The sequence below is a fragment of the Crocodylus siamensis genome, chromosome 3, assembly GCF_052110815.1.
Source record: "Crocodylus siamensis isolate JL-2025a chromosome 3, ASM5211081v1, whole genome shotgun sequence".
NCBI lineage: Eukaryota > Metazoa > Chordata > Crocodylia > Crocodylidae > Crocodylus > Crocodylus siamensis.
Window position 1 is genome coordinate 259,957,811 of NC_143397.1, and position 22,725 is coordinate 259,980,535.

The 22,725-nt window shown below is 61.3% G+C and overlaps 1 protein-coding gene across 2 annotated transcripts in view; it reads left to right on the forward strand.

Moving 5' to 3' along the window:
- BOP1 (BOP1 ribosomal biogenesis factor) overlaps positions 1 to 22,725 on the forward strand; it is a 60,026-nt gene that overhangs the window by 11,733 nt on the left and 25,568 nt on the right. For both annotated transcript variants that reach the window (XM_090040889.1, XM_090040890.1), the window contains exon 3: positions 5,547 to 5,678. In XM_090040889.1, the coding sequence (XP_089897015.1) occupies positions 5,547 to 5,678 (132 nt within the window). The remainder of the gene's footprint in view (positions 1 to 5,546; positions 5,679 to 22,725) is intronic.

Here is a 22,725-nt window from a genome sequence, read left to right on the forward strand (position 1 = left end):
CTGCTCCCTGGCCTCATGCTGGGCCTGAGGTCTCCCAGTTCAGCACCTGCCCAGCTGTGCTTCATGACTTCTTAGACCAGACTCGGCAAAGGGTCTCAGCAGCGATGCTGCCTCCGTGTGTGCTGAGCTGTAGCAGAGTTTGGGCAGCTTCCACGGCAGGAGAGCGTGAAGTCAGAGCATGTGGTTGGACGGAGGTGGCAGCGGTGGCACTAGTAGGGTCAACACAGAGGCTTCCTGTTACTATAGGTAAGGGCGTGGTCAGAGCATCCGCGCAGAATAGACAGAACTGTCCAGGACGCTGTCACCTGCGTGGCCATCTTGGGACCCTACTTCTTGCTGTGCTGAGGGTGGGAAGCCACGCTGGTGGGCTGGGCTGGGGTCTAAGTCTCATGCAGCACCATAGCATCGCTCTGTCTGGCAGCGTCTTGAGCCAGAGCAAACCAGCACATGCTCCTTCTTCCAGGACCAAACTTCTGCAGGCTCATTACCTGTGCAGGTGCCTAGCAATAGCGAGCCTGACTTCTGCAGGACATCCACCAGCCCTGGAGTCTGGCACACCACACCTTGCCAGCCTACAGTGATACCCGTAACACCAACAGCACCGATACGAGAGTCCTTGAACAGGCCTCGTGTCCATTGCATCTGGGTCTAACGGTCTCGGCTTTTGAAGATCTGTGTTTGTCGCAAGCTGACAAACCCAGGCTCTAGAGCTGCTCTGGGGAGGGAGGCTGCAGCTGGCGGAAGCAAGTTGATGCATAATGCAGCCAAAGGGATGAGGAGGTCTCTGTGGGATGGTGCCTTGCCTCCGCTTGCTTGCATGGTCCACAGCCTGTGTTATTCAGGAAGTCAGGCTAGATGGATTGTCGTTTGGGTCCCTTCGGACCTTACCCAGGGAAATTCCAGGCTTCTGCAACCAAATTCTCTCCATGGTCCTTGCAAATGCACTCGGACTCCCTGGCTGCCGGTGTATGGTCCTGGCTAGTCCAGCCCCTTCGGGAGCAGCAGAGTTTGCTCTGCCCCAGCAGAAGCTTCTGTCCTCACCCCATAATCCAGCGGGGAAGCTGGGGCTTCTCACCTCTGGGCTTGCAGAACTGCCAGGAAAGATGTGGACGGCTGCCAAGGCCTTCACCAGCCCGATGGGCCTCCCTGCACTCCAGGCCTACGGCTGGACCCCACCTTGGCTGCCTAGCCAGAAGGAATCGGGCAGCTGTGTCCTAGCTTGTGTCACAAAGCGTCCGTACAGCTTGGCCTGACATGAGATGGGCTGACTGGGAGCACTGTAAGTCGGCATTGAAATGCACGGTGAGAGCTCAGGGGGGCCGCACATGCCCAATGGGGAAGCTGTAGCTCAAGAAACCAGGAGCACAGGGGTCCAACTTCAGGTCCCGCTGCTGTTTGATCGGGCAGGCTGTGCCAGGTCTCTGCCTAGGGAACGGGGCTGCAGAAGGCTGCAGCCGTGCAGCGGTGAGGACGAGTTGTTCCGATTTGAACATGCAGGGTGGCAAAGCCCAGGCTTTTTTGGTTATGGGGCTGATGAGAGTAAATGTGGCCTTGCCTTCACTCTGCCCATGCCCATGTCACAGCCCGGCGGGAAGCTCGGCTGTCTGGGCAGAAATGAACTAGCCCGTTTCACGAGCAGCTAGCGCAGCGGCTTGCTGCTCCAGCCTCCAGGACTAGATGCAGTGTCATGGGCCATGCGCTCTTCCCATCGGCTTCTCTTCTGCACCCCTCGCCTCCCCCTGAGCCCCTTTGCTCCGTGTCTGTGGTGCAGCTGCATCCCTTGACTTGTTGTGTCATTCCCTTTCCTGCTCTCTCCACAGCTGTCACCAGCCACCCCAAATCCATCTGTTCTTGGCCGGCCAGGCCGTCTCCCCAGGCCAGGCCACAGAGTCCCCCCAGGGTAGGAGGCTGCTTGCCTTTGCAGCTCCACTCCCACCCCAGAAGAGCCAGAAATCCTTCTCTCCCCGCTCCCCTGCTGTACCGTAGGGGATGTCTGATGCCTTCAGGGTGCAAGATGACAAGCTGGGGATTTTCAGCCCTTCTCTCCAGAGCTAACGAGGGACAAGAAGGGCTGTTGCGAGAGAAGAGAGCTCTGGTTCTACTCACAGCCAGCTCTTGGGGAGTGGGGCAGTGTCCCTTCTTTGTTGTCCCTTCTGTCTCTGACTTTTCTCTGGTTTGTTCTTTTTTCCCCGTCTGCTTCCATTGCTCTGCGCCCTTCGCCCACCTCTGTCTCCGGCTGCAACTCTGGTGTCACGCAGGACCCAGCCCTGCCGTGGGAGTCTGGGACTCCACGTGTGGGAGGCTTCGTTCTCCCTCTGCACACCCTCCGGCTGCAGCCAGCTTCCTCCAGGCTCCTCTGTGCCGTGAAGCTGAAACAACGCTGAAAACCCCTCTGAGCAACATGTTTCCTGGCCCCGGTGATGAAAACTACTCCGGCAGCGTCACTTAGTGATGGCTGCTGGTGAAAACTGCTTTCAGCAGTGGCTGGATCAGCTAGCCAGGCCCAGACGGCAGCGGGGCCGACTCACGGGGTGCGGCACGAGCTGACTCCTTTGCCCCCAGCTCTCTGCTGTGGCTTTGGAGCTGGTAGAGGCCTCCAGGGACAGGTTTTGTTCCGTTTTTCCTTGTTTTCGGCATTGCTTGCTGCCCTCTGGTGGATTCGGTGTTCCTGCAGCTGGGCTCGTTCTGTGGAGCTCCTCGCTAGTCTGAGGCCAGACCGGGTCCCTATTTTATGGGCACGTCCCTAGTCAAGTCCGTGCATGGTCGGTTGGGGTCTTCCCCGCTCAGGGGTGCTCTGCCCTATTAGAACCCGGGCAGGTCATTCTTAGCCTCAGGAGAAATGCTCTTGCATCTGCTTTGCACATCAAAGCAAGCGTGCCAATGACAGAAAACGAGCGTGCAACCCCCAGACTTTGTCCCCTGCCCAGTAGAGAGGAGGCTGGTCCCTGCCCAGTGGGGACGTGGCCTGGATAGCTACTGGGATGCTGGGAAAAGAGCATCCCAGGAGGACCTGGCAAAGGGAGCAGAGAAGTGCTTCTGCGCTGCTCATTTGAACGCTGCCTTATGTGGGGACCTTGGCAAGCGCTGCCTGTCAATCCCACTGGCTTGTCAGCAAGAACTTGGGATGAGTCTTGTGTCACCTCCTGGGATCCAGCAGAGGCCCCGTTGGATCCCAAGAGAGCGTGGAGTGCTCTTGGGTTTGCTGGGCCCTTGCCACGCGTGCTGGGGGTCAGCAGGCATCAGGAGGGAGCTCTGGGGGCCGAGCGCAGCAGGCCGCGTGACGCAGCCTTGATGCCGGAGGCGGCCTCGCTGCGCCCGCAACCCAGTTTGGCAATGAACACTCTTTCTGCTGCATTCGTCATGGCGGCGGGGGGAGAAGGAGAGATGGAAACTCAAGTCCGAAGCCCCATTTGCGCCAAAAGCCTGGAAAAAAACTTATCTCCAATCTCGTTCTTCTTCTAAGAAAAAAAAATGTAATAAAGGCTTTTGTTTTTGTAGTAATCTCATCCTCTTGCCGGCCCTGTATTTTCCAGGCTCTCTCCCACCCCTCTCCTTGCGGCGCGGGGGGGCTGCGTTGGTGTGCGCGTACAGCAGAAGGTGATCGCACACTGTGTGGATTTTACTGCTCCCGCGAGGGACGTTTTCTGGGGCTGTTTTTCCGATTATTCTATTGAATCCTCCGGTAAACCCGATCCAGCCTGGGTCCCCCCTGAGTGAGGAAGGGGGAGAGAGGGAGAGAATCTCTTTTCCAGGGAAGGATCTGCGGCGTTCTCGGCACCCACACAGCAGGTCAGCGAGTGGGCGCAGTCTGCAGCGCAGCCTCGTCTGGTTACCAGCGTCTGGCCGGGAGCGGGGCTGGGGCTGGGGGCGCAGTGCAGGGCCCCACCTCGCACCAGGCTAGCAGGTGCCGGGTCGGCCCAGTGCTCCTCCGTGCCACCACGGGACCTCCTGGCCTTCTTGCCTGTGGCCTGGGGATCCAGCAGGCAGGTCTCTGGCATCACCTGTGCTGAATGCCAGGACTTCCAGCCTCCTGGCCTGTAGTCAGCTCCATTTTATGTGGGCCAGGAGTGATCCCATCCTTCACCTGCCAGTGTGACACCATTCACCAAGTGTTCCCTGGTTGCAATGCAGCTGCCAGAGGAGCATGGCTGCCCAAAGGCTGTCAGTGCATAGTCTGGGTTCACATTAGCAGCATCAGAGTCATTGCCCACCAGCAAGGTCATAAAATCACAGACAGTCAGGGCTGGAAGGGACCTCAGGAGGTCACCTCTAGTCCAACCCCCTGCTCCAAGCAGGACCAGCCTCAGTTACATCATCTCAGTCAAGGCTTTGTCTACCCAGGTCTTAAACACCTGCAAGGATGGAGACTGCACCACTTCTCTGGGGAGCCCCTTCCAGTGCTTCACCACCCTCCTGGTGAGACAGTTTTTCCTAATATCCAACCTCAGCTTCCCTTGTTGCAGCCTGAGCCCATTGCTCCTTGTCTTGTCACCTGCCCCCACTGAGAACAGCCCAGCTCCATCCTCTTTGCAGCCCCCCTGCAGGGAGGTGAAGGCTCCTATTCAATCCCCCTCCGTCTTCTCTTCTCCAAACTAAATCCGCCCAGGTCCCTCCTCCTCTCCTCACCAGTCCTGTCCCCCAGCCCCACAACTATTTCCATTTCCCTCTGCTGGGCTCTCCAATGTGTCCACCTCCCTTCTGTAGTGGGGGCCCACAGCTAGACGCAGGACTCCAGATGTGGCCTCCCCAGTGCCGAATATAGGGGAAAAATCGCGTCCCTTGATCTGGCAACGCTCCTACCAGTGCAGCCCAGGATGCCCTTCTTGGCACCAAGGGCACATTGCTACCTCTTGTCCAGCTTCTTGTCCCCTGTCCCCCCCAGGTCCTTTTCTGCAGAGCTGCTGCCCAGCCCGTCACCCCCAGCCTGCACCAGTACAGGGGATTGCTCCCTCCTAAGTTCAGGTCCCATGGTGAGAGTCTACGGTGCCCCTGGGGCATTATGCAGCCAGATCTGGCTGGCTGGCTGTGTAGTGAGGCTGGCATAAGGCTTCTTCCCACTGCCATGGCTATCTCTAGTTGACCTTCTGAGCTGCTACCCTATAGGACACGAGAGTGTCCCTCAGACCATGTGGGAAAACAGACACCCACTGGGGTGAGACACATAGGCCTAGCTGTGCTGGCGGCTGGTGGCTTTTCCTCCTCGCAGCTCTGGTGCTGCCCAGCACAATGACATGATTCCTTCCTTAGGAGCTGTGGCAATCCCGGCCTCCTCAGGACCTTGAGGTCAAGGGGTTTGGGTTTGGGGAACCAGCGACGCTCTGGGATGAAGAAGATCTGGATCCAGGAAGCTTTTGTGGGGAAGCAGGCTTCGGGGGACCAAGGCAGGCCTCAGGGTTCTGTAGCATTTTGGGGGTCCACTAACAGCTTTGCTTTAGCTTCCAGTGCACATCTCAGCCCAATTGAGTACAAAAACAAATGGTCCCTCATGCTAGGTCTAGTGGAGGTCATGCTGAGCTCACCCTGTCTGTCTTCTCTCTGTCTTCCAGGCTGGAGCAGTTTCCCAGAAGAAGGAGCAATTGCACCATAAGAAGCGGAGCTCAGAGCCTCTCTTGGTGTCAAGCGAGCCCCAGCAACTGCCCACGGAGAATGAGTATGAGGAGGACAGCTCAGACGAGGAGGTAGGATGCCCAGCGTGACCTCTGCTGGGGATGGGACGTGACAGGCTGCTTGAACAAAGCTGACCCCATTCCCACAGGGTCTGCGGATGTGTGTAACACCTTTTCACAACAGGTCTGTTGTTGTATAGTAGCAGCAGGGTGTTGGCAGCTGCAGCCCTCCTGCTTTCCCTGGGGCACGGGCCTGGGTGATGCCTGGGCCTGTCAGGGTGACTGTGTGATGTTGCTCCAAGGTCGGACGTGGGGTTTGTCTGGGCTGGTTTGGATGGGGCTGATTCTGCCTTAGGCAGGGCTTGGATCAGACTTGACCCCAGCAGCTTCCTGCCACCCCCACAGGGCTGTGGTCCTGTGAAGTGGTGCTCAGTACTATTCCTGGATGGTGGGGCTGGCTGCTGCTCCCTGTGAATGCCATGCTTTGCATGCAGCTCTCATCTCCGAAGGCAAGAGCAAAAGAGGCCTTCTGCTGAGGCTGAAAATTGGAGAGAGTGTCCTGAGCCAGGAGTGGCTCCGTGCTCTGTTGAATGAAGGCAAGGGGAGCCAGCTGTTGCTAATTGGGAAATGAGAGAGGTATTTTACACCCTGGTTTTTGCATGCGCCATTTTTCACCCCTTGTATCTAAAACCCAGGCCCAGGCCTGTGTGTGCAGCTCTGCATGGTCAGGGCTGCGTGGCATGGTTGCAGGACAGCTCTCAGTGGCATCCCAGCCTGGCTGGGCACTGGGGGAGGCATTTGGGGACTGGCTGACACGGTGCGTTCCAGCCTGTGCCGAAGGTGGGCAGCAGGATGTTCTGCGTGTTGCAGTGTGGAGAGCTGGGGCACAGGAAGGCTGCAGAGCAGGGACTTGAAACAGAGAAGCTGGAAACATTGAATGAGGGTTGCAGGAGCCTTGGATAGGAAGTTTTCAGGTGGGTGGTCTGAAGTGAGGCGGGTGGAGGGGGTTGCTGTTCTTGGGGACACGGGGGGAAGTCACGGCCTTGATTCAGTTGGGCAGAAGAACACAGAGGCGTTGGGTATGGACAGGTGAATTCCTCCCCTGCTGTCCGAATTTGAGGCTACAGGGGGTTAACCAGTGGAAATGCAGAATGAGATGTGTCCTCTTTAAATGGAGTTCCCCAAGCTGCTTTTACCCAAGAACCAATGAGACCCAATACGTTGTTAGGTCGTTTTGGGGCTGACAGTCTCATGCAGTCCACCAGCGCTCCCTGGCCAGCAGGAATTGCCCTAAATACACAGAGCGGCAGCAGGAAACCTTCAGGTTGCCCCAAGGAAGGAAGGAGCAGCCCTTCTGCCGGCGATGCTGTTGTAGGAAACATCTGACTCGGTGCCTGGGTAAAACGGCAGGACAGACGCTGTGGGAACGCTTGGGGATTTCCAGCAGCGCGCGGTGCTCCAGGCCTTGCCGGGCTGCCCACAGTCCAGTTGTGTTGTCAGGCGATGGCTAAATGGGGGAAGAGCTGGAGGAGGGGGAGTGGGGTGGATGTGCCGCCTTTGCGCTGAGCCTCTTGGCTGTTGTCAGGACAGAGGGGCTGTGGAGCAGCCAAGAGAGCTTAGAAATGAGGGCAGGAGACCCTGGAGGGTGCAGCTGGGCTTGGGAAGGCAGTAGGCACCCTGGCGCTCTCCTTCAGTGGTGACAGGGGAAATGGGCTGGAAAAGAAAGGAGGAGTTGTTGTGGTGCCTGCCTGCCCAGCAAAGGCCTTGGCCATTTGACATCAGGGCTGCAGCCCACCTGGGCTGGAGCCGGAGCCGCAGGAGTCCCCGCTCCCAGGTCTGGAATAGAGATTGAGAGAGACGTGAAATATAGGGCTATAGAAAACATGCCCTGTGTGCAGCGTCTCCAGCAGCCCAGGAAGAGCCCTTTCCTGCAGGGTTCAAGGCCGCCCTCCCGCTGCCTGGTTCCGGCTCCGGCTCCCAAGCCCTGATTCAAACTTGCTGACATCAGAGTGGCTCCGGCAGCTTTGTTCTGCCTTTTCTCCTCCCTCCTGTCTTGCAATTCAGTTCATCCCTTCCTCCAGAGCCGTGCATTGGTGGCCTGGGCCAAGGTGCGCGCACCCCGCCGTTGCCTCGCAAACATTGTCTGCAGCCAGCTACAGTGGGTGGCCCCCACGGGGCCTTGGGGACATCTGTCCACCCTTTTCCTGTTGGAGGCCCTGGGAGGAAGAGTGGGACTGGGCACGGGGCTTCGAACGCGCCTCTGCACCAGGCGCGCTCCTAATGAAAGAACGCTTGTTTCCCACTGGGCCCGGGCCCAGTCTGGAGCTCTGCAAACAGCCTCCCTCTGCAGCCGGCGTCCAGTTCACGTGAAGCCTTTGCCGGGGGAACTTTTAATGCGTTGTTGCTTGGGGAGAAGCTGAGAGTGCTCCTCTCAAGCCCTCCTTACCCCAACCCTTGGGTCGTCACCACTGGGGGGTGTGGGCAGACGTGCAGCTCCATCAGGCGCTGGCTCTTACACCACTGGTCAGGGCTCTGCTGGACCCAGCCAGGGTAGAGACCTTAGTTCTCATTCGATTGAGAGTGCTGCTTAGGTGCTGTCTTGCTCATCGAGCCCAGACGGCTTTCGTCCTTCCGCTGTGCTGCATGCATGGAGGGAAGGCGGACTCCCATCCCTGCCAGGCTGCATCCTTCCCACGGCTGCGTCTTGCCTATGGTGGCCTTGCCCAGAGCTTCACGTCCGAATCAGTCTCCGAACAAAGTGGCAGGCTGCGGGGTTTTGCTGTGAGGTTGTGGACCTGAATGCATCTCTGCTTGCGATGGTCCCTGGCAGTGTTCAAGCCTGGCCCCTGTACTGCAGCTGCACGGTGGTCCCCAGAAGGTCAGGGTTGAGCTGGGGCCTGGGGAAGCGGAGTGAAGCCCATCTGCGGTGGCTGCTGTTGATGTGGGATTTCAGAACTGCTTGTCTCTTTTCAACCAGGACAGTTGGGCTTTGCCAGGAGCCCAGGGTCACGTGCACCTTGCTGGAAAGTGGCAGGCTGCAGCCACCTTTCTGGCTAAGGGGGCCTGAAGACTGTGAGACGAGGAGACCCGAAGTCCCTAGTGTCGCGTCTGTCGGTGCCCAGTTCCAGGTGTTTCAGAGAAGGGGGCAAGGAACTTTGCTGTTGGGGGTGGGGCGTAGCCTCTTCTGCTGTTGATGCGTTTGCTGCCATCCTGGAAACGTAGGCGCCAGAACACTTCCAGAGCCTGTGACCAGTGCTTAGGACAGCTGGACATTGTTGGCACCCAAAGACCTGCCCAGCCCCTCTTTGGACCTTGTTAAATCTTTGCCCTTTGCCCCTTGCAGCGCTGAGCTCTGCAGCCTCATTGTACCTCACACAGAAGTGCATCCTCCTGTCTGCACCGGGTTGCCCCCTTCTCCTAGATTGCATTTCCCTGTTAAAACGGGACAGTGGTTAAAAGGGGATGGTCTGAAACCCCCTCTCCCACGTGATGGGTTTCAGAGCTTTTTGATAAAGATTAATAGCTCAGGCCTGCTATGCCCTTGCATTTAGCGTAGTCTGTGGACTGGCTTCTCCTGTTGCGTCTCGCCCCGTTCCTTGCATAGCAGTTTGAGCCCAGCCGGTGCCTGCCTTGGGCACCGAGTGCGACTCTCGCAGGGCCAGGCCCTTGCAGTCTCTAGTGGGCCCCGGCCGTGGGGTCTTCCCCCAAGGGCAGGGTGGGCACTGGGACGGTGAGTGGCGCTGCCTGCGGTCCAGGTGAGGCCACGTGGCCCAGGCTGCCGTTCGGGGGCCGGCTCCGTAGCTCTCGCACTCTCCCCCCTGCATGTGCGTGGGTTTCGGAGCTCTTTAATAAAGAATAATAGCTCAGACCTGCTATGCCCCTGTGTTTAGCGCAGACTAAATTTCCTCTCGCTGTGCTCCTGCTCACTTGGCAGCTGCCGGCGCTCAGGCTGGCCCGGTGCCCGGGCCGGTCTCTACCGTGCGTTCTGAGAAGAGACACAACAAAATAAATTGGTTTCCTGGCCGGGACCGGCCGGGCGCGCTCGGAGAAGGGAGCCCAGTGTCGCGCGCGCTGGGCCCTCTCCTCTCGCGCCCGGCTCTGGCAGTCGGTGCCAGGATCCCGAGCGTGGTGGGCCGGCGCTTTCCCCGGCAGGCCGGTGATCCTCGGGGAGGCCGGTCCACGCCCCCCGCTCTTCCCCCCCAGCCATCCCTTCAACACTTGTCGTGCCGTCCAAGTGTCTCTTCCTCTTAGCTGCTCGGAGATGAATGGCCGCGAGCTGCAGAGGCTGTCAGGGCCTCGCTGGGAGGAAGCAGTTTGGGGCTTTTGTTTGGTTCTGTTTCCTCCCACAATGACTATTCCATATGTCAGTGGATAATGAATGAAGGCGCGTTGAGCGCTCCTCGGTGAGCCGGCGGCTGTTCCAAGCCCACTTCCCTCCTCCGCAGCGCAGCTGACCCGGGCGGGGAGGGGGGAGCGCGCAGCGCCTGGCCGGGCCCGGGGAGCTCTTCTTTCAGTAGCTGATTAGCCAAGAGAGAAAAAACCCTGCAGAATGTGCTGCTGGCAGACGGCTCCTTCAACTCATCGCTCCCTGCGTGCGTGTGCATGTGTGTGTGTGCGCCTGTGTGCTTCCTGACCAGCCAGCGCTCGCAGATGCTTCGAGCTTCCCACTTACGGCCCGTATTAAACACTTAGCAGAGCTCTGCTGCCGGCATCCGTGCGTCGCCCGCGAGGCAGCGGTGAGGCTAGGCTGTGCTGGACTCGGGGTTTTCGGGACAGCTCTGAGCTGAGCACGGCACTGCCCTCCCTGCCACAGCCTCGTCACCTGCAGCAATACCGCTCGGTTGTAGCGTGACATCCTGTTTCCCTGGCTAGCTGGGCACGCCTGGCTCACCCTGTCTGGGCCGCAGGAGGTCACTGCTGGCTGGGCGAAGGCCGGTTTGACCAGCAGTGGGTGCTTTGTGGGGGGTCCGGAGAGAGCACTGCCTTGCACAATGACACCGAAAGAGCCCCCGTATGTCAACAGAGTCAAGGATAGTGCATCCGTGATCCTGTCGCCCCTTCTCCAAAGTTTTTCCAAATACCGTTAGGTGATTTTTTTTGGGGCTAGTGAAGAATGCAGGGCCCTGCACAAACCCAGGGACCAGGAGGGCAGCGAGTTAATCCCCATGGCTGCAAAGAAAGTCGCGTGGTGCGTGGAGTACTGGGAACTTCTCACCGGCTGCCCTGTGTGACCCTGTCTTGGAGGACTGCTCCGTCGAAGCCACAGCGGTGTGCCCAGCGGGAGTTCAGAAAGCAGAGTATAAGATGTGGGGCGAGGAATAGCACTGACCCTGTTTCTGAAGGCCAGTGGGATTCGGGGCTCCACGCTCCCTTGAGGAGAGACGTGGATTTCCAAGGAACAAAGGATGAGTACGTGAAGGGTGAAAGACCTCGGCAAGATTTGGGTGTTTCGCTTCAAGAGGATGCAGATCCTGGGGATGTGACGGGTGGGGAAGTCCTGGGGGCTCTGGTTTGTTTCTCACTGAGAGGAAAGGGAACTTCCATGAGAGGGGAGGAAGGGCCCGGCCGCTTTGCGGCATCGGGTGTCCCAGTTATTCCCAGTTTGCCTGACGTGGTGGTCTGCCCGGGAGGCGCTCCCCACGTCGTGCCAGACAGGGACCGTCTCTGCCTGCCGCTGGGCCTTGATGCACCTTCTCTGCTGGAGGCCGTGGCTTTGGGGCCTGCAAAGGTTTCCCAAAGGTGAGGAGCAACTTGGGTTCATGCAGAGACCAGGCACTGCCTTGGCAGGTGGGGGGTGTCCAAGCTCAGCCCGCCCCAGCGCTCCCCACTTCAATAGGCTCTAGCTCTGCTCCAGGACCTCAGCAAGCTCTGGGGCTGGATTTCACCCCCCTGGGTAGGACTGGGACAGTCTGTCTCAGCGCAAGCAGCTGAGAGGGACTGGGGAGTGCATTGCTGGCCAGAGCAGAAAGTTTCCTTGCGTAGCGTGTGTGCTCGGGATGGGGGAGAGCGGGGTATTCGATCTGCAGGGGCTTGACAGTGGGGAGCCAGCCCGGTCCCACACGCCACTGCCCCGGTATCAGCCCGCGTGGCAGGAATGCCTCCCATCACACGTCATCCAGACGTGGGCCTGGCCTGGCTGGGCTGGGCTGGCATCTCCGAGTGGAAACTCAGGCTGGCTCTGTGCAGCCTGCTGGCACCGGGACACGGTGCAGTAACCCTTGCATCCCAGGCTGGCTCGGCGGGGACGTGTCGCTGCGTGGGCCGTGAGGCTCAGGCCACCCAGGGGGCCAGCGTTCAGAGAAGCACCCAAGTGTCGATACAGCCCTGAGGAAAGGGGACTTGGCGACTGCGTTCCTGGCTGCCCCGAACTTGATATTTGAAGTATTTGTGAAGTAGCTCAATTTGGGGCAGGAAAGGCTTTTTCCTTCTGGAAGGAATGACATCACCGAATACATTTAAACGATCCGGTCTCTGACCCAAAAGAGCGGGGGGAGAGAGGGGAAAAGGAGAGAGAGAGAAAAACCCACAACAACTTTCATCTGACGAGTGGAAACTTTTTTCCATTTATTTTCCCCCTCTGCGTCCTGGGGCTCCGCTCAGCTTACGGCTCAGCCCTTGCAGAGCGAGTTTACATCCAGGCCGAGGGAACCTGCAGCAACCTCGTTCCTGCTGCCGGAAGCTGCCGGACTCGGCGGCTCCCAGAAAGTGGTGGTGCGGGGGCTGCCCTTGCCCCATCTGCGCTGCCCAGGCTCCATCTCTCACCCAGGCCCCCGTGGCTCCAGGCTGCTCCGGGCCCCGGCCTCGCTGCCATTGTGTCCCAGGTTCCTCCCCAAGCAGAGGGCGGCAGTCGTGGGATCTGGGACCCGTGGATCGGCAGGTCACCAGGCACGGTCCTTGGCAGGCAGTGCCTTGGCTACGGGTGGGTGGGTGAGTGGCACATGGGGGTCTCGATCCTCTTCTGCAGCAGGCGTGGGGTGCAGGTCCCTCGTTGCCGTGTGTCGCTTTTCTCGCATCCCTGCCACGTACTTGCAGGCTTCCCCAGAACAGGGGATGGGGAAGTCACCAGCGCAAAAGGGGGTCTCAGCCCCCAGACAGAGCAGCAGCCTCTCACGTGTCCCTGCCGTGCAGCAAGTGCTGTTTGCCCCATGCCTCCCATCTCCTTGCGGCCCCTGGGACCATGCCGGCAGAGGTCCCCCCTTCCAGGGCTCATCGTGGTGGTTCTGCAGTGCTTGGGTTTACAAGGGCCAGTCGGGGCCCGAAGGCCCAGGCACGCTTGCCTCGTCCGTGTACCCTCTGTGTCCATCCAAGCCGTGCAACGGTGGTGATGTGCGGGATGCACCCGGGGGTTTCGCAGGCAGAGCCCTCTCCCGGCCACCCTCCAAGCGTGGTGTAGCCTGCCTGTGACTCCTGCCCGGCTTACTCTGCCCCTGGAGCATTGGCTGTGCCTCAGCTCCCGGCAGGAGCCTGCCCTTGACTTTGCCAAAGTCTGGCGTGGTTGTGGACAGGCCTGGGGACACGTTACCCAGTTTTGCTGCCAGCACTGACCTTCTCGCTTTCCCTGGCACAAAGGAAGGGAGGGCAGGTGGAAGCCCCCAGCCCCAAAACGCTGGGGCATCAGACCTGCTTTTGTTTCGGGTGTCGGAGGAAGAGCAGGGGGACGTGAGGGGCTCTGGGGAGTGCGGGGAACCCAGCACAGGGCTCCCAAATCAACCCCCACAGCATCTGCCCTGCATCCCACCACACAGATGAGGGGCCGGTCGGCTTTGGATGGAGAGCTTTTGTTTCTCTCGGGGCCCAGAACGGGAGCTTTTGGGCTGGGACAGCACGTGCCTACACCCTGCACCCCCCGCGTCGGGCACCCTGTGGCCCGTGTGCCTCTGGTCTCGGCTGTCATGGGAGCGTGCAGCTGTGTGCGCTTGTGTGCCCGGGAGCTGCACGCCTTTGCTCTGTAGCCAAGCGCTGTTTAATGGCTTCTCCCTGCTACTGACCCGACAGCTGCCGGAGGACTTGGCCAGGGCCCTGCTCCCGAGCGCGTCCCGCTTCCCTCCGCCCCCGGCCGCTGGGCGCTCTCGGCAGGCTGCGCTCTGGCTGGGCGACGGGGGCGGCTCTTTCTCATGTTTCCCCAGCTCCTGAGCAGCCCCCTCGGTGTCCGGGACAGCCGCTTGCCCCGTTCCAGCTGCGTCTTGAAAAGCGCTCACGGCCACGGCTCCCGGATGGGCCTGTGCGGTCATCGGGGCCGCAGAGGTCACATATAGCCCCCTTGCATGGGCTGTGGGGCAGAGGTCCCCATTCTGTCCAGCTGCCCCCACGCAGGCTTGGCTTGTCCCTTCCCCTTTGCAGAGTCAGGTTTTCCTCCCGCGCCCGGTTTTCCCATCAAGCGCTGCCCCGGTGCGGCGATCGGGAGCTTTGTTTTGAAGGAAAGCCTGGGCAAGAGCAACCTGCTTGCCCTTGAGCTGGCAGCCATTTCATAGACATTAGGGCTGGAAGGGACCTCAGGAGATCGAGTCCAGCCCCCCTCCCGAAGGGCAGGAAGTCAGCTGGGGTCATAGGATCCCAGCAAGATAAGCATCCAGTTTGCTCTTGAAGGTGTTCAATGTAGGGGCTTGAACCACCTCCGCTGGCAGACTGCTCCAGACCTTGGGGGCTCGGACAGTAAAGAAATTCTTCCTTATGTCCGGCCTGAAACGGTCTTGCAGGAGTTTGTGACCGTTCGACCTCGTCATCCCTTGGGGCGCTCTGGTGAACAGACGTTCCCCCAGATCCTGGTGGTCACCCCTGATAAACTTGTAGGTGGCTGGACCTGCGCCTGGCGCCGGTCAGGCAATGGGGCAGGGAGGAGATGCATGAGGGAGTCGGTGTGGTGGGAAGTTTCTCGAGGAGACTAGGGGGCCGCTAGGCCCTGCTTTGCCCTGCCCCGGGCAAATGGACATCCCAGGCTGGGGATAGCAGGGTGGGTGGACAATCTGCTTCCCCTAAAGTGGTAAAAGAGGCCAAAACTTAACCCTCGACCTCATAACCTCCGTCTGCAGCTGCTCCTTTCATCCCCTGGCCCCACTGTTAGCCCCAAGGGGAGCAGAGGTCTAGTGAAATGCAAACAGCAGGAGTCCTGCAGGCTGGAGGAAAGCCCAGGTGCGCTGTATACGCTCATTTCTTGCCCTGTCTATGTGGTTCCATGGGCGAGGCAGGGAGGGCCTCAGATGGGTCCTGCCTGTTGCCTGGAGGCGTTCAGACGAGTGCCAAACCTTCCCCCGGGAAGATGAGCTCGAGTCGAGCCACAGCTTGTCCTCTGGCCCCTGCACCAACACCAGGCTGGCAGCCTTCGCTGCGGCACGGGGAGGTGAGGGGTGCTGTGCTGCTCCACCACGGCAGCAGGTGCCGGCGCTCTGCAAGCCCGCGGTATGGGGACGGGTTTGGCTCCGCGCTCTCTTTCAGTGCCTGTCTCGTGTGGACATCATAAGGGGCTGGGTTTAGGCTCTGTGTCCACCTCTGTGCAGGGTGTGTCCTCTCTGTGCAGGGGACCGTGAGAGCCCATGGACTCTGCCACTGGGGCGATGCGAGGGCCACTGGCCCTGGGCAGGCTCTTGGAGTAGCTGGACCCTGAAGCGCCAGGTGCGAGCCGCGTTGTCTGTGCTCTTTCCCCAGCCGTTCGCCTTGCCCTCTCTGACCGGCGGCTCCCTCGTTTTGGACATTGGAGCACCTGTGTCCGGAGCCCGTGGCAGGTTTGAGTCATTCTCTGGTTTGGGGCCAATTCTCCCATCTCGTGGGACGACAGCGCTCAGGCTGTTGGCGTTAAATGTGCCCTGGGTCGGACCAGCGCGTTGGGAATCATTTGGTACGGCTCTGTCCTTGCTGGCGGGGCTCTGTGACCACGGTGGGCAGCATGCAGCACACACACAATCATGTGGGACATGCAACAGGCAGCAGGACAGGCAACATGGCAGCTGATAGGTCACGGAGCAGTATACTGGGGCACAGGGCAAGGAGCAGAAAGCAGAGCAGCAGATCAGGCAGGGGAAGGGGATCAGAGCGGCCCGTGAGCAGGCACGGGGCATGCCTGCCGAAGGGGTTGGCCCCCAGTGCTCCATAAAGGGGCAGGGTGGGTGACGGCCTTATTGAGTGTGGAGACCCCACTCCCTGGGCACTCAGCTGCAGGGTCTTGCGGCCACGTTGGTGAGCTGGCCCTCGGGGACTTTGCGCCCTGTTTCTAAATGGGGACCGTCAAAAGTATGCATGGCCCCAGCCTGGTGTCTATGGGGTGTTCCCAGTCCTGCATGGGGGAGGCCGGCAGGACCCGGCTGCCGGTTGGGACGGGGACCCCAGCAGCGCTGAGTTCGGATCCTGCATAGGGAGCTCTTCTGCCTTTCACCCCGCGCTGCCAGGGGACCTCGGCTTGGGAAGGGGCCTTTCCCGCGGCCGCCACCCCCTCCGGAGCGACCGGTCCCTGGTGGAGGACCCCAGCCGCAGCCGCGACACTCTCCGCCCGGCAGGAAACCTCTGGTTAATGGGCCGTTCAGTGGCGCAGGGGCCGTGTTTTGCTAGGCGGGAGGATTGTTGACACAGAAGCCTCGGCCGTGCCTGGCCGGCCGGTCCTGGGAGCCGCATCCCGTGCTGCTCCCCCGGCACAAGCTGCTCCTTCCCGGGGCAGGGGCCGGAGAGGGGATGCAGGTGCCGACGTTGCGGAGGGGGGGCGGGGGGCAAGGCAGCGTCAGCCAGACCCGCCACCTGTCCTCTCCTCGTGGCGAGGGGCTTAATGCGGTTTCCTTTCATCCGGTTCTCCGGCTGCTCCCAGATGGCTGGGAGGGAGGCATCCTACGGGGCCGGTGGGGCTTGATTAAAGCCAACTGAAGCCCGGGCTGGGTGGGGGCAGCAGAGGCGTCTCTGAGCCACATCCCAGCCCCTGCTTCGCTCTGCCAGGGCTGGCACCAGCACAGAGGGAAGGAGTGTCATGCCGTGCCCATCCCGCTGCTGGCTCCGCTCTTGGGTTAGACGTGGGAGAGATGCGGCATCCATCCTCCAGGCAATGTGCCAATGCCATCTCCAAACCCGCTGCTCTCGGGGCTCATGGGCAGGCTTGCACTGGGCCCCTGTCCCTCTCCCAGTCCAGCCAGGCAGCTCTCCAAGCCAAGACAGGAGTTGCCTCTTGCGAGGTTTAATGAGCAGAGCTAGAAGCGAGATGCCTGCACCCCCTTTATAAAGCAGCCCAAGGTGCCTGGTCATTTGCTGCTTTACTGAGCACTCAGGGCAGGGGGCATCTCTGGGAGGAGCGGTGCTTTGTGCCAGTGTCTGCTGGAGCCCCGGGACCACAGAGCTGGGGAAGGCACCTGGGGCCCTCGGCGTGTCGACAGGAGACAGCACGCACATAAATGAGCCAAACTCTTCTCCGTGCCTCTGCCTTGCCCTTGTCTGTGGGCACCCCCGGCCGCACCTTGCTGGCTGGGGGTGCCCAGGTTTTCCTCTGCCCTGGGGCTGGGGCAGGGAGCCGAGCTGGCAGGGAGGGTCAGCAGGAACCGGGGGCAGCAAATGCACACGTTCCTCGCCACTGCTCAAGGGGCACTGAGAGCAGCTCTTGCCTGGGGCTAGGCCAGGAGTGTGTGTGCATGTGCATGCACGCAGGTGTGTGCACAGAGCAGCCCCTCTCCAAGCCTGCACCTGCTGCAGCCGGGGCTGGTGTGTGCCCGACAAGCGCTCCTCATCCAGGCGGTGCAGATGGAATAAGCCCCGCCGGCTGCCATGGATTAGCCCCTGTGCCCGCCTGCGGGGAGGTGCCGGAGGGCCGGGAGCTGCGGGATGTGCTGGTGCCCCTCTGGGAACGGCTCCCAAGGTGTCAGGAATGGAAAAGTCCAACTGGTGTCCAAGAGAGGGCCGGACCCTGCCAATAGTAACAGTCGATCCGGGTTTGCGCAAGCCGGAGCCAAGACGCGAGGAATCTTGGAGCCGGAGAGGGAAAGTTTCGCTGCGGGCAGTAAATCAGCACGGAAAGATTGGGGGCAGGGCGGGGCCGGGGGACAGGCTGGGCACGCAGCAGGTGCTGGCAGCGTGGATGCAGGGTAGTGCTGGGACGGGCTCGCGGCCCGGGCTGCGGCCAGCTCTGCGATGCTCCGGGGAGGAGGAGCAACAAACTCCATCCCCGGGAAGGAACCCGCTTCCTGGTGGGGCCCGCACCATCGCACCTTTGTCCATGCGCCCTGGCACTCTCGTTAGCACCTGGCAGCACCAATGTGAAGGGCAGGGGCTGCGGACCGAGGGCTTCCTGGCTGGGATGCCCTGAGCTGGCATCGTGTAGCAAGGGCCTGGCTCCAGGAGCATGGTAGGCCGAGCGGGGCTTACACTGGAAGCGCAGTCCTAAGAGCTGCCATGCACTGGGCAGACCCCAAGTCCATGTTGCCCATCTCTGGTCTTACGCGGGGTGGAAATCAGAGGCTGGAGAGAGAGTGACCGGGTCTGAGCAGGGTTTCCCTTGTTCCTCTCCTCCACCCTTGAGGTTGAGGCAGGGCTGATGCAGAGGCCGTGCCCCTCACTCCTGCCCCAGTCGCCGATGCCCCTTTCCTCCCAGCACATGTCCAAGCCCTGGTGCACGTGGCTGAGCTCCCAGCTCCCACCACCTCTGGGGGCCACGAGCCCCCCTTTTAATGCCATGCTGGGGGGAAAAAGACCTCCCTGGTGTTAGTGTTAAACTGCCACCTGCTCAGTCCACGTGTGACTCTCATTGCATCAAACAGGCTCTGGCCACAACATTTTGCTCAAGCAGCACTCACAGTAAAATCTTCCCACAACTGCATAGTTGGACACGATGGTCTACAGAGGTGGGACCCGTTGCCATCTCTCTCACGGTGTTTACTCTGAAACCTAATGGCGGTGCAGTGGAGGAAGGCATGAACATTATCACTGCTGTTATATAGATCATGGGGAGACCAGCGCCGGGGAGGCTTGCAGGCAGCCTGAAACCATTGGCCAGGGAGTGCCTCCTTGCTGCGCGGCCTGGGGAGCAGCCTGTGGACCTGAGCTCCTGGCCGTGGCCCCGGTCCTTCTGCTGTGTCCTGGGAGCGCTGCCCTCCGCCTGGGGCCTTCCCGCAGAGGCGCTGCGCTCCCAGCCCCTCTCCCGCGGGTCCGCTCTCCGTGAGCTCCGGCGTGCTGGGACGCTGGGGTCAGCCCCCGCGGGCCTGTCCAGGTGCACGGCTGGGGTTGGGGGGGGAGCCACCGGCAGGAAAGCCGCTGACAGCTGCGTCTGCTAAAGAAAACACCCCACCATAAATCAGCATGGGCCCGGCTGGGGGAGGGCATTGCGGCAGCGCTTTCCCCCTCATTAGCTGCCTCCGAGCTTCCTGTGTGTGTGGCTGGGGGGGAGGTCCCGGCTGATCCCCTTTTGTGCTCTGCTTCCCTGTCCCGTCCCCCCTGGGTCCGTGGCACGGGCAGCCCAGGGGCGGCTGGGGCCTGGGGTGCTTGTAGGGCTGTGCATGAGGCTGGGTTCAGGGCCTGCTCCTAGCCTGAGAGGTTGGATTCCCAAGCAGGGGCGCAGGGCTAGCCTGTTGCTGCGTCGGGGCCGCGGGGCAGCTCCAGTCCTGCCCTTCCTCCTGTCTGATGCCAGAGTGGGGCCGGGAAGAGAGGGACGGTCCCTGCACGGCGGGCACTGGTTTGCCCCTCCATGCCAAGGAGCGGTGCCAGAGACGGAGGCTTCTCCAGGCAGGTGAAGCCCTGCTGCAGCCAGAGACTTGTGCCATAGGAGAGTGTCTGGCTGGGCACCACGTGCCACGGCTGTGCTCCGGCCCAGCCCCTCCGCAGGGCTTTGGCAGCGCCGTGCGCCCCTGATCTTAGCAGCACCGGCTTCTTGGCCGACGTGGCCGCGGCTCATTAAACGGAGCAGCAGCTCGTCCCCCGAGAGAGTGGAGTGCCCTCCCGCTTCCTGGTGTCTCCTGCCAAATCTGAGTCTCGGAGCCCTGCTGCCCCCCTACAGCCAGCTGGAGTCGTGCCCCGCGGGTAGCACGGCTGACCCCCTGGCACATCGCCACTTAGCACCCACCTTCCTGCAGAGCCGTGCCTGGCCCGGCCCCACGGCTGCACCCCATGTCCTGGAGGCACGGAGCAGGGGTCATGCCCAAGGTCACTGAGGGAAGCAGTGTCAGAGCTGGGAGCGGCACCTAAGATCTGTGACTTGTTCTCTGCTCTGGTCCGGCGCCCTCCCCTCAAAATCGATGCTACTGGGGCTGACTGGAGGAGAAACCGGGATGCGGGGGGCATTCAGCTTGTTCCTGACCCCCGGTGCCATCTGTCCGCCTGTCCGGGCCAGTCCCCGCGTCGCCTCGCTCTGCTCGGCGCAGCCCCTTCTTCCCGCTCCCGCTCACTCCAATTGGAGCTGACGCGCGCTATTTGTCAGAGATAAAAAATAGCGGAGGAGGGATGGAAAGACAGGAGGCACAGGAAGGCCGTTTGGTAGTTAGAGACAGAGGAACAGAATTAACGTGCGGTGGGGGATTTGGAGGGAACACTGCCTGCATTGTAATCCGATAGGGGCCGGGGAAAAAAGAGAGACCGAGAGAGAGAGACTGACCCCGAATCCCCGGGAGAGAAGTGGGGAGAGCAGGAACGAGGAGAGAGTGAAGGATTCCAGAGGTGGACTGGCTTCCTCTTTCACCAGACAGACACAAGGGAGACGGGCAGGGAGCCAGCCCCGTACCTGCACTTCCAATCTGCGCCACTGACAGCTGGAGCTACTTTGGGAGGGGGAAGGGAGCGGGGAGCGCTGCTGCGGGGGTGCTCTGCGTCCCGGAGACCACCAAAGCCCAGCATGGCCCGTTCTCCGGCACCGGGACCCAGCCTTCCTTCGCAGGCTCCCTCCCGCGGGGCCTCATGGCTCCTGGCCGCAGCATGCGGAGCTGGCTGTGCCGGTCTGGTGCCGGGAGCCCCAGCTGGCATGCGTTGCGCGTGCATGCCAGGCAGCGGGCTGGGTGGAAAGAGCCGCTTAATCGGAGCAAGAAATGGCTGGGAGTGCATGTGTTTCCTGGCAGGCACGCAGGTGCGAAGCCGTGACGTGGGCCCGCAGCGCCCGGTGATGGATCACGTGGCAAGCGCGGCAGCTCGTTCCAGCGCCCCCAGGGACAGGTAGCAGAGGGGGTAGGGCTGGCTTTCCCCTGCCTGCAGCGGGGAGAGGGGGAACCCGCTGCCCAGCCCAGCGCTCCCCTCCTGCAGGTGCCCTCAGGCCGTGCTCCCCCCCCACGGTGTCCTCGGAGCGCGGTCTCCTAGGTGGTGCCCGTTCTGCCGTGGCTTCGTCGTGGAGGAACATGGCCACGGCAAGGACGTGGCAGCCAGCAGCCACTCCCTGAGCTTTCCAGCCTCCTACCCAAAGAGGTGGCGCCTGCCCCAGCTTTCCAGGGGCGCCGTGCCCATGTGCAGGGCTGAGGAGGGGCCTCTGGAGCAGCTTTCACCCCCAGGGAGCAAAGCATCCAGGGCAGAGGCACCAGTTGCAATGCGCCAACTTGCAGAGATTGCTGTTGCAAAAGGGTATGTTGCGTTGGCCCTGAGAAGCCCCTGCCTGGAGCCCCCAAGACCCCAAGGTGAGGTGTGAGCAGGTCCTGGGCACGGAGAGGGCCAGAGCCGGGTGCCTAGGCCCCTCTGACAGACGGTTCCAGCCTCCACGCCAGGCATCAATGTGAACCTGCTGCACCTGGGGGGGGTCATCTCCATCAACCACGCCACGCCCCTGGGGTGAGCTGGCGGGGCGGGAATACTGCTGCCTGCCTACCTGGGTGCAGGCACACCCTGCTCCACGCTTTTTCCACCCTGAAGCCCGGGGGATGGCAGAGCCCTGGACCTGGCAGGGCACAGTCCTTTCCCTGCCACCCGCAGGATTAAGGGGAGGAAATCTGGAATTGGGTTACGCTCCACTTCGGCCCCACCATTACTGTGCAGGGGTTTGCTCCCTCCCACTCGGCTTGGACGCTGCAGCTCTGGCTTGGCGGGGAGCACTTCCTTCAAAATTGCACCGCCGGCTTCCTGTGCCCAGAGCTCACCGGAGCCTGGCGGAGCGGAGCCAGCTCTGGGTGGGTGTACTTAGGATCGCTTGCTTTCCTTGTGGTGCTGGTCCGGGGGGAATCCCACTGCCCGGCCAGCCTGCCCTGCAGCTTCTCCCCTCTGGGCAGGAGGCAGCCAGGGGCTGGGGGAAGAAGGGAACCCAGCTGCTTGCAACCTTCCCTGGCACGGGGCAGCAGGAGCCTTTGCTACCCCACAGTCAGGCTCCCTCACCCGCCTCTCCCCCGTTCCTTCCGTGCTGCCCCGGATGCACGGCCTTGGTCGTGCCGTCTGCCCTGTCTTAGGTCACTGCGTGGGGGCAGCCGGGGCTGTCTGTCTTCCAGGGGCAGTCCCGTAGGCTCTGGATGCAATGCAGGCTAGAGCCCCTGCCCTGGACCTGCCTGCCAAATTGCTGGCCGGTGCTCACACATCTCAGTCTGGACTCTGCCAGGCTGGGGTCACCCGGTCTGTCCGTAAAGGGTTGACAGCCCATGACCTTGAGTTTATCAAGACTCCACTGAAGGTCATATTTTGGGGCATGAAGCAAGGGCCTGAGGAGTCCCCAGAGGACACTGCTGCTGGATTTATCTTCCAGCTGTTCCCTTGGAGGAAGAGAAAGCATCTCCTCCTGGTGAGGGGCTTTGGGGGTCCACCAACAGTTCCTGTTCCCCGGTGAGCAGCTCTGGACCCAGCCTACATGTGCATTTCCACTGCCCCATCTCCCCGCAGCCTGAAAGTGGTGCCAAGAGTTTCTGGTCGCGTCCGCAGCGCACCAGGTCTCAGCAGGGAGAAGGTCGCGGGCACGGGGGGCCCGTGCTGTCTGTCCCCTCGCAGGGGCCGGCAGACCAGCTCTGCCCTGAAGGTAGTCCTGGGACAGCACAACCTATGGTAGACCACAGTCAAACTGCCCTCTTCCCGTCTGACGGCGGGTCCTGCTGCTGCTCCCATCCCCACGTGCCTCTTGGCTCTGTGCTGTCTTCTGGTGCAGGGCCTTGGGACGGGGTACGTGAAAAACCAGCAGAAAGGTGGGATCTGAACCACTGTTTCTAGGGGCCAGCACATCGCTTCCAGCAGCTCAAAGGCCCCTGCTCCCATTTTCCTCGAGATAGGTCTCTGC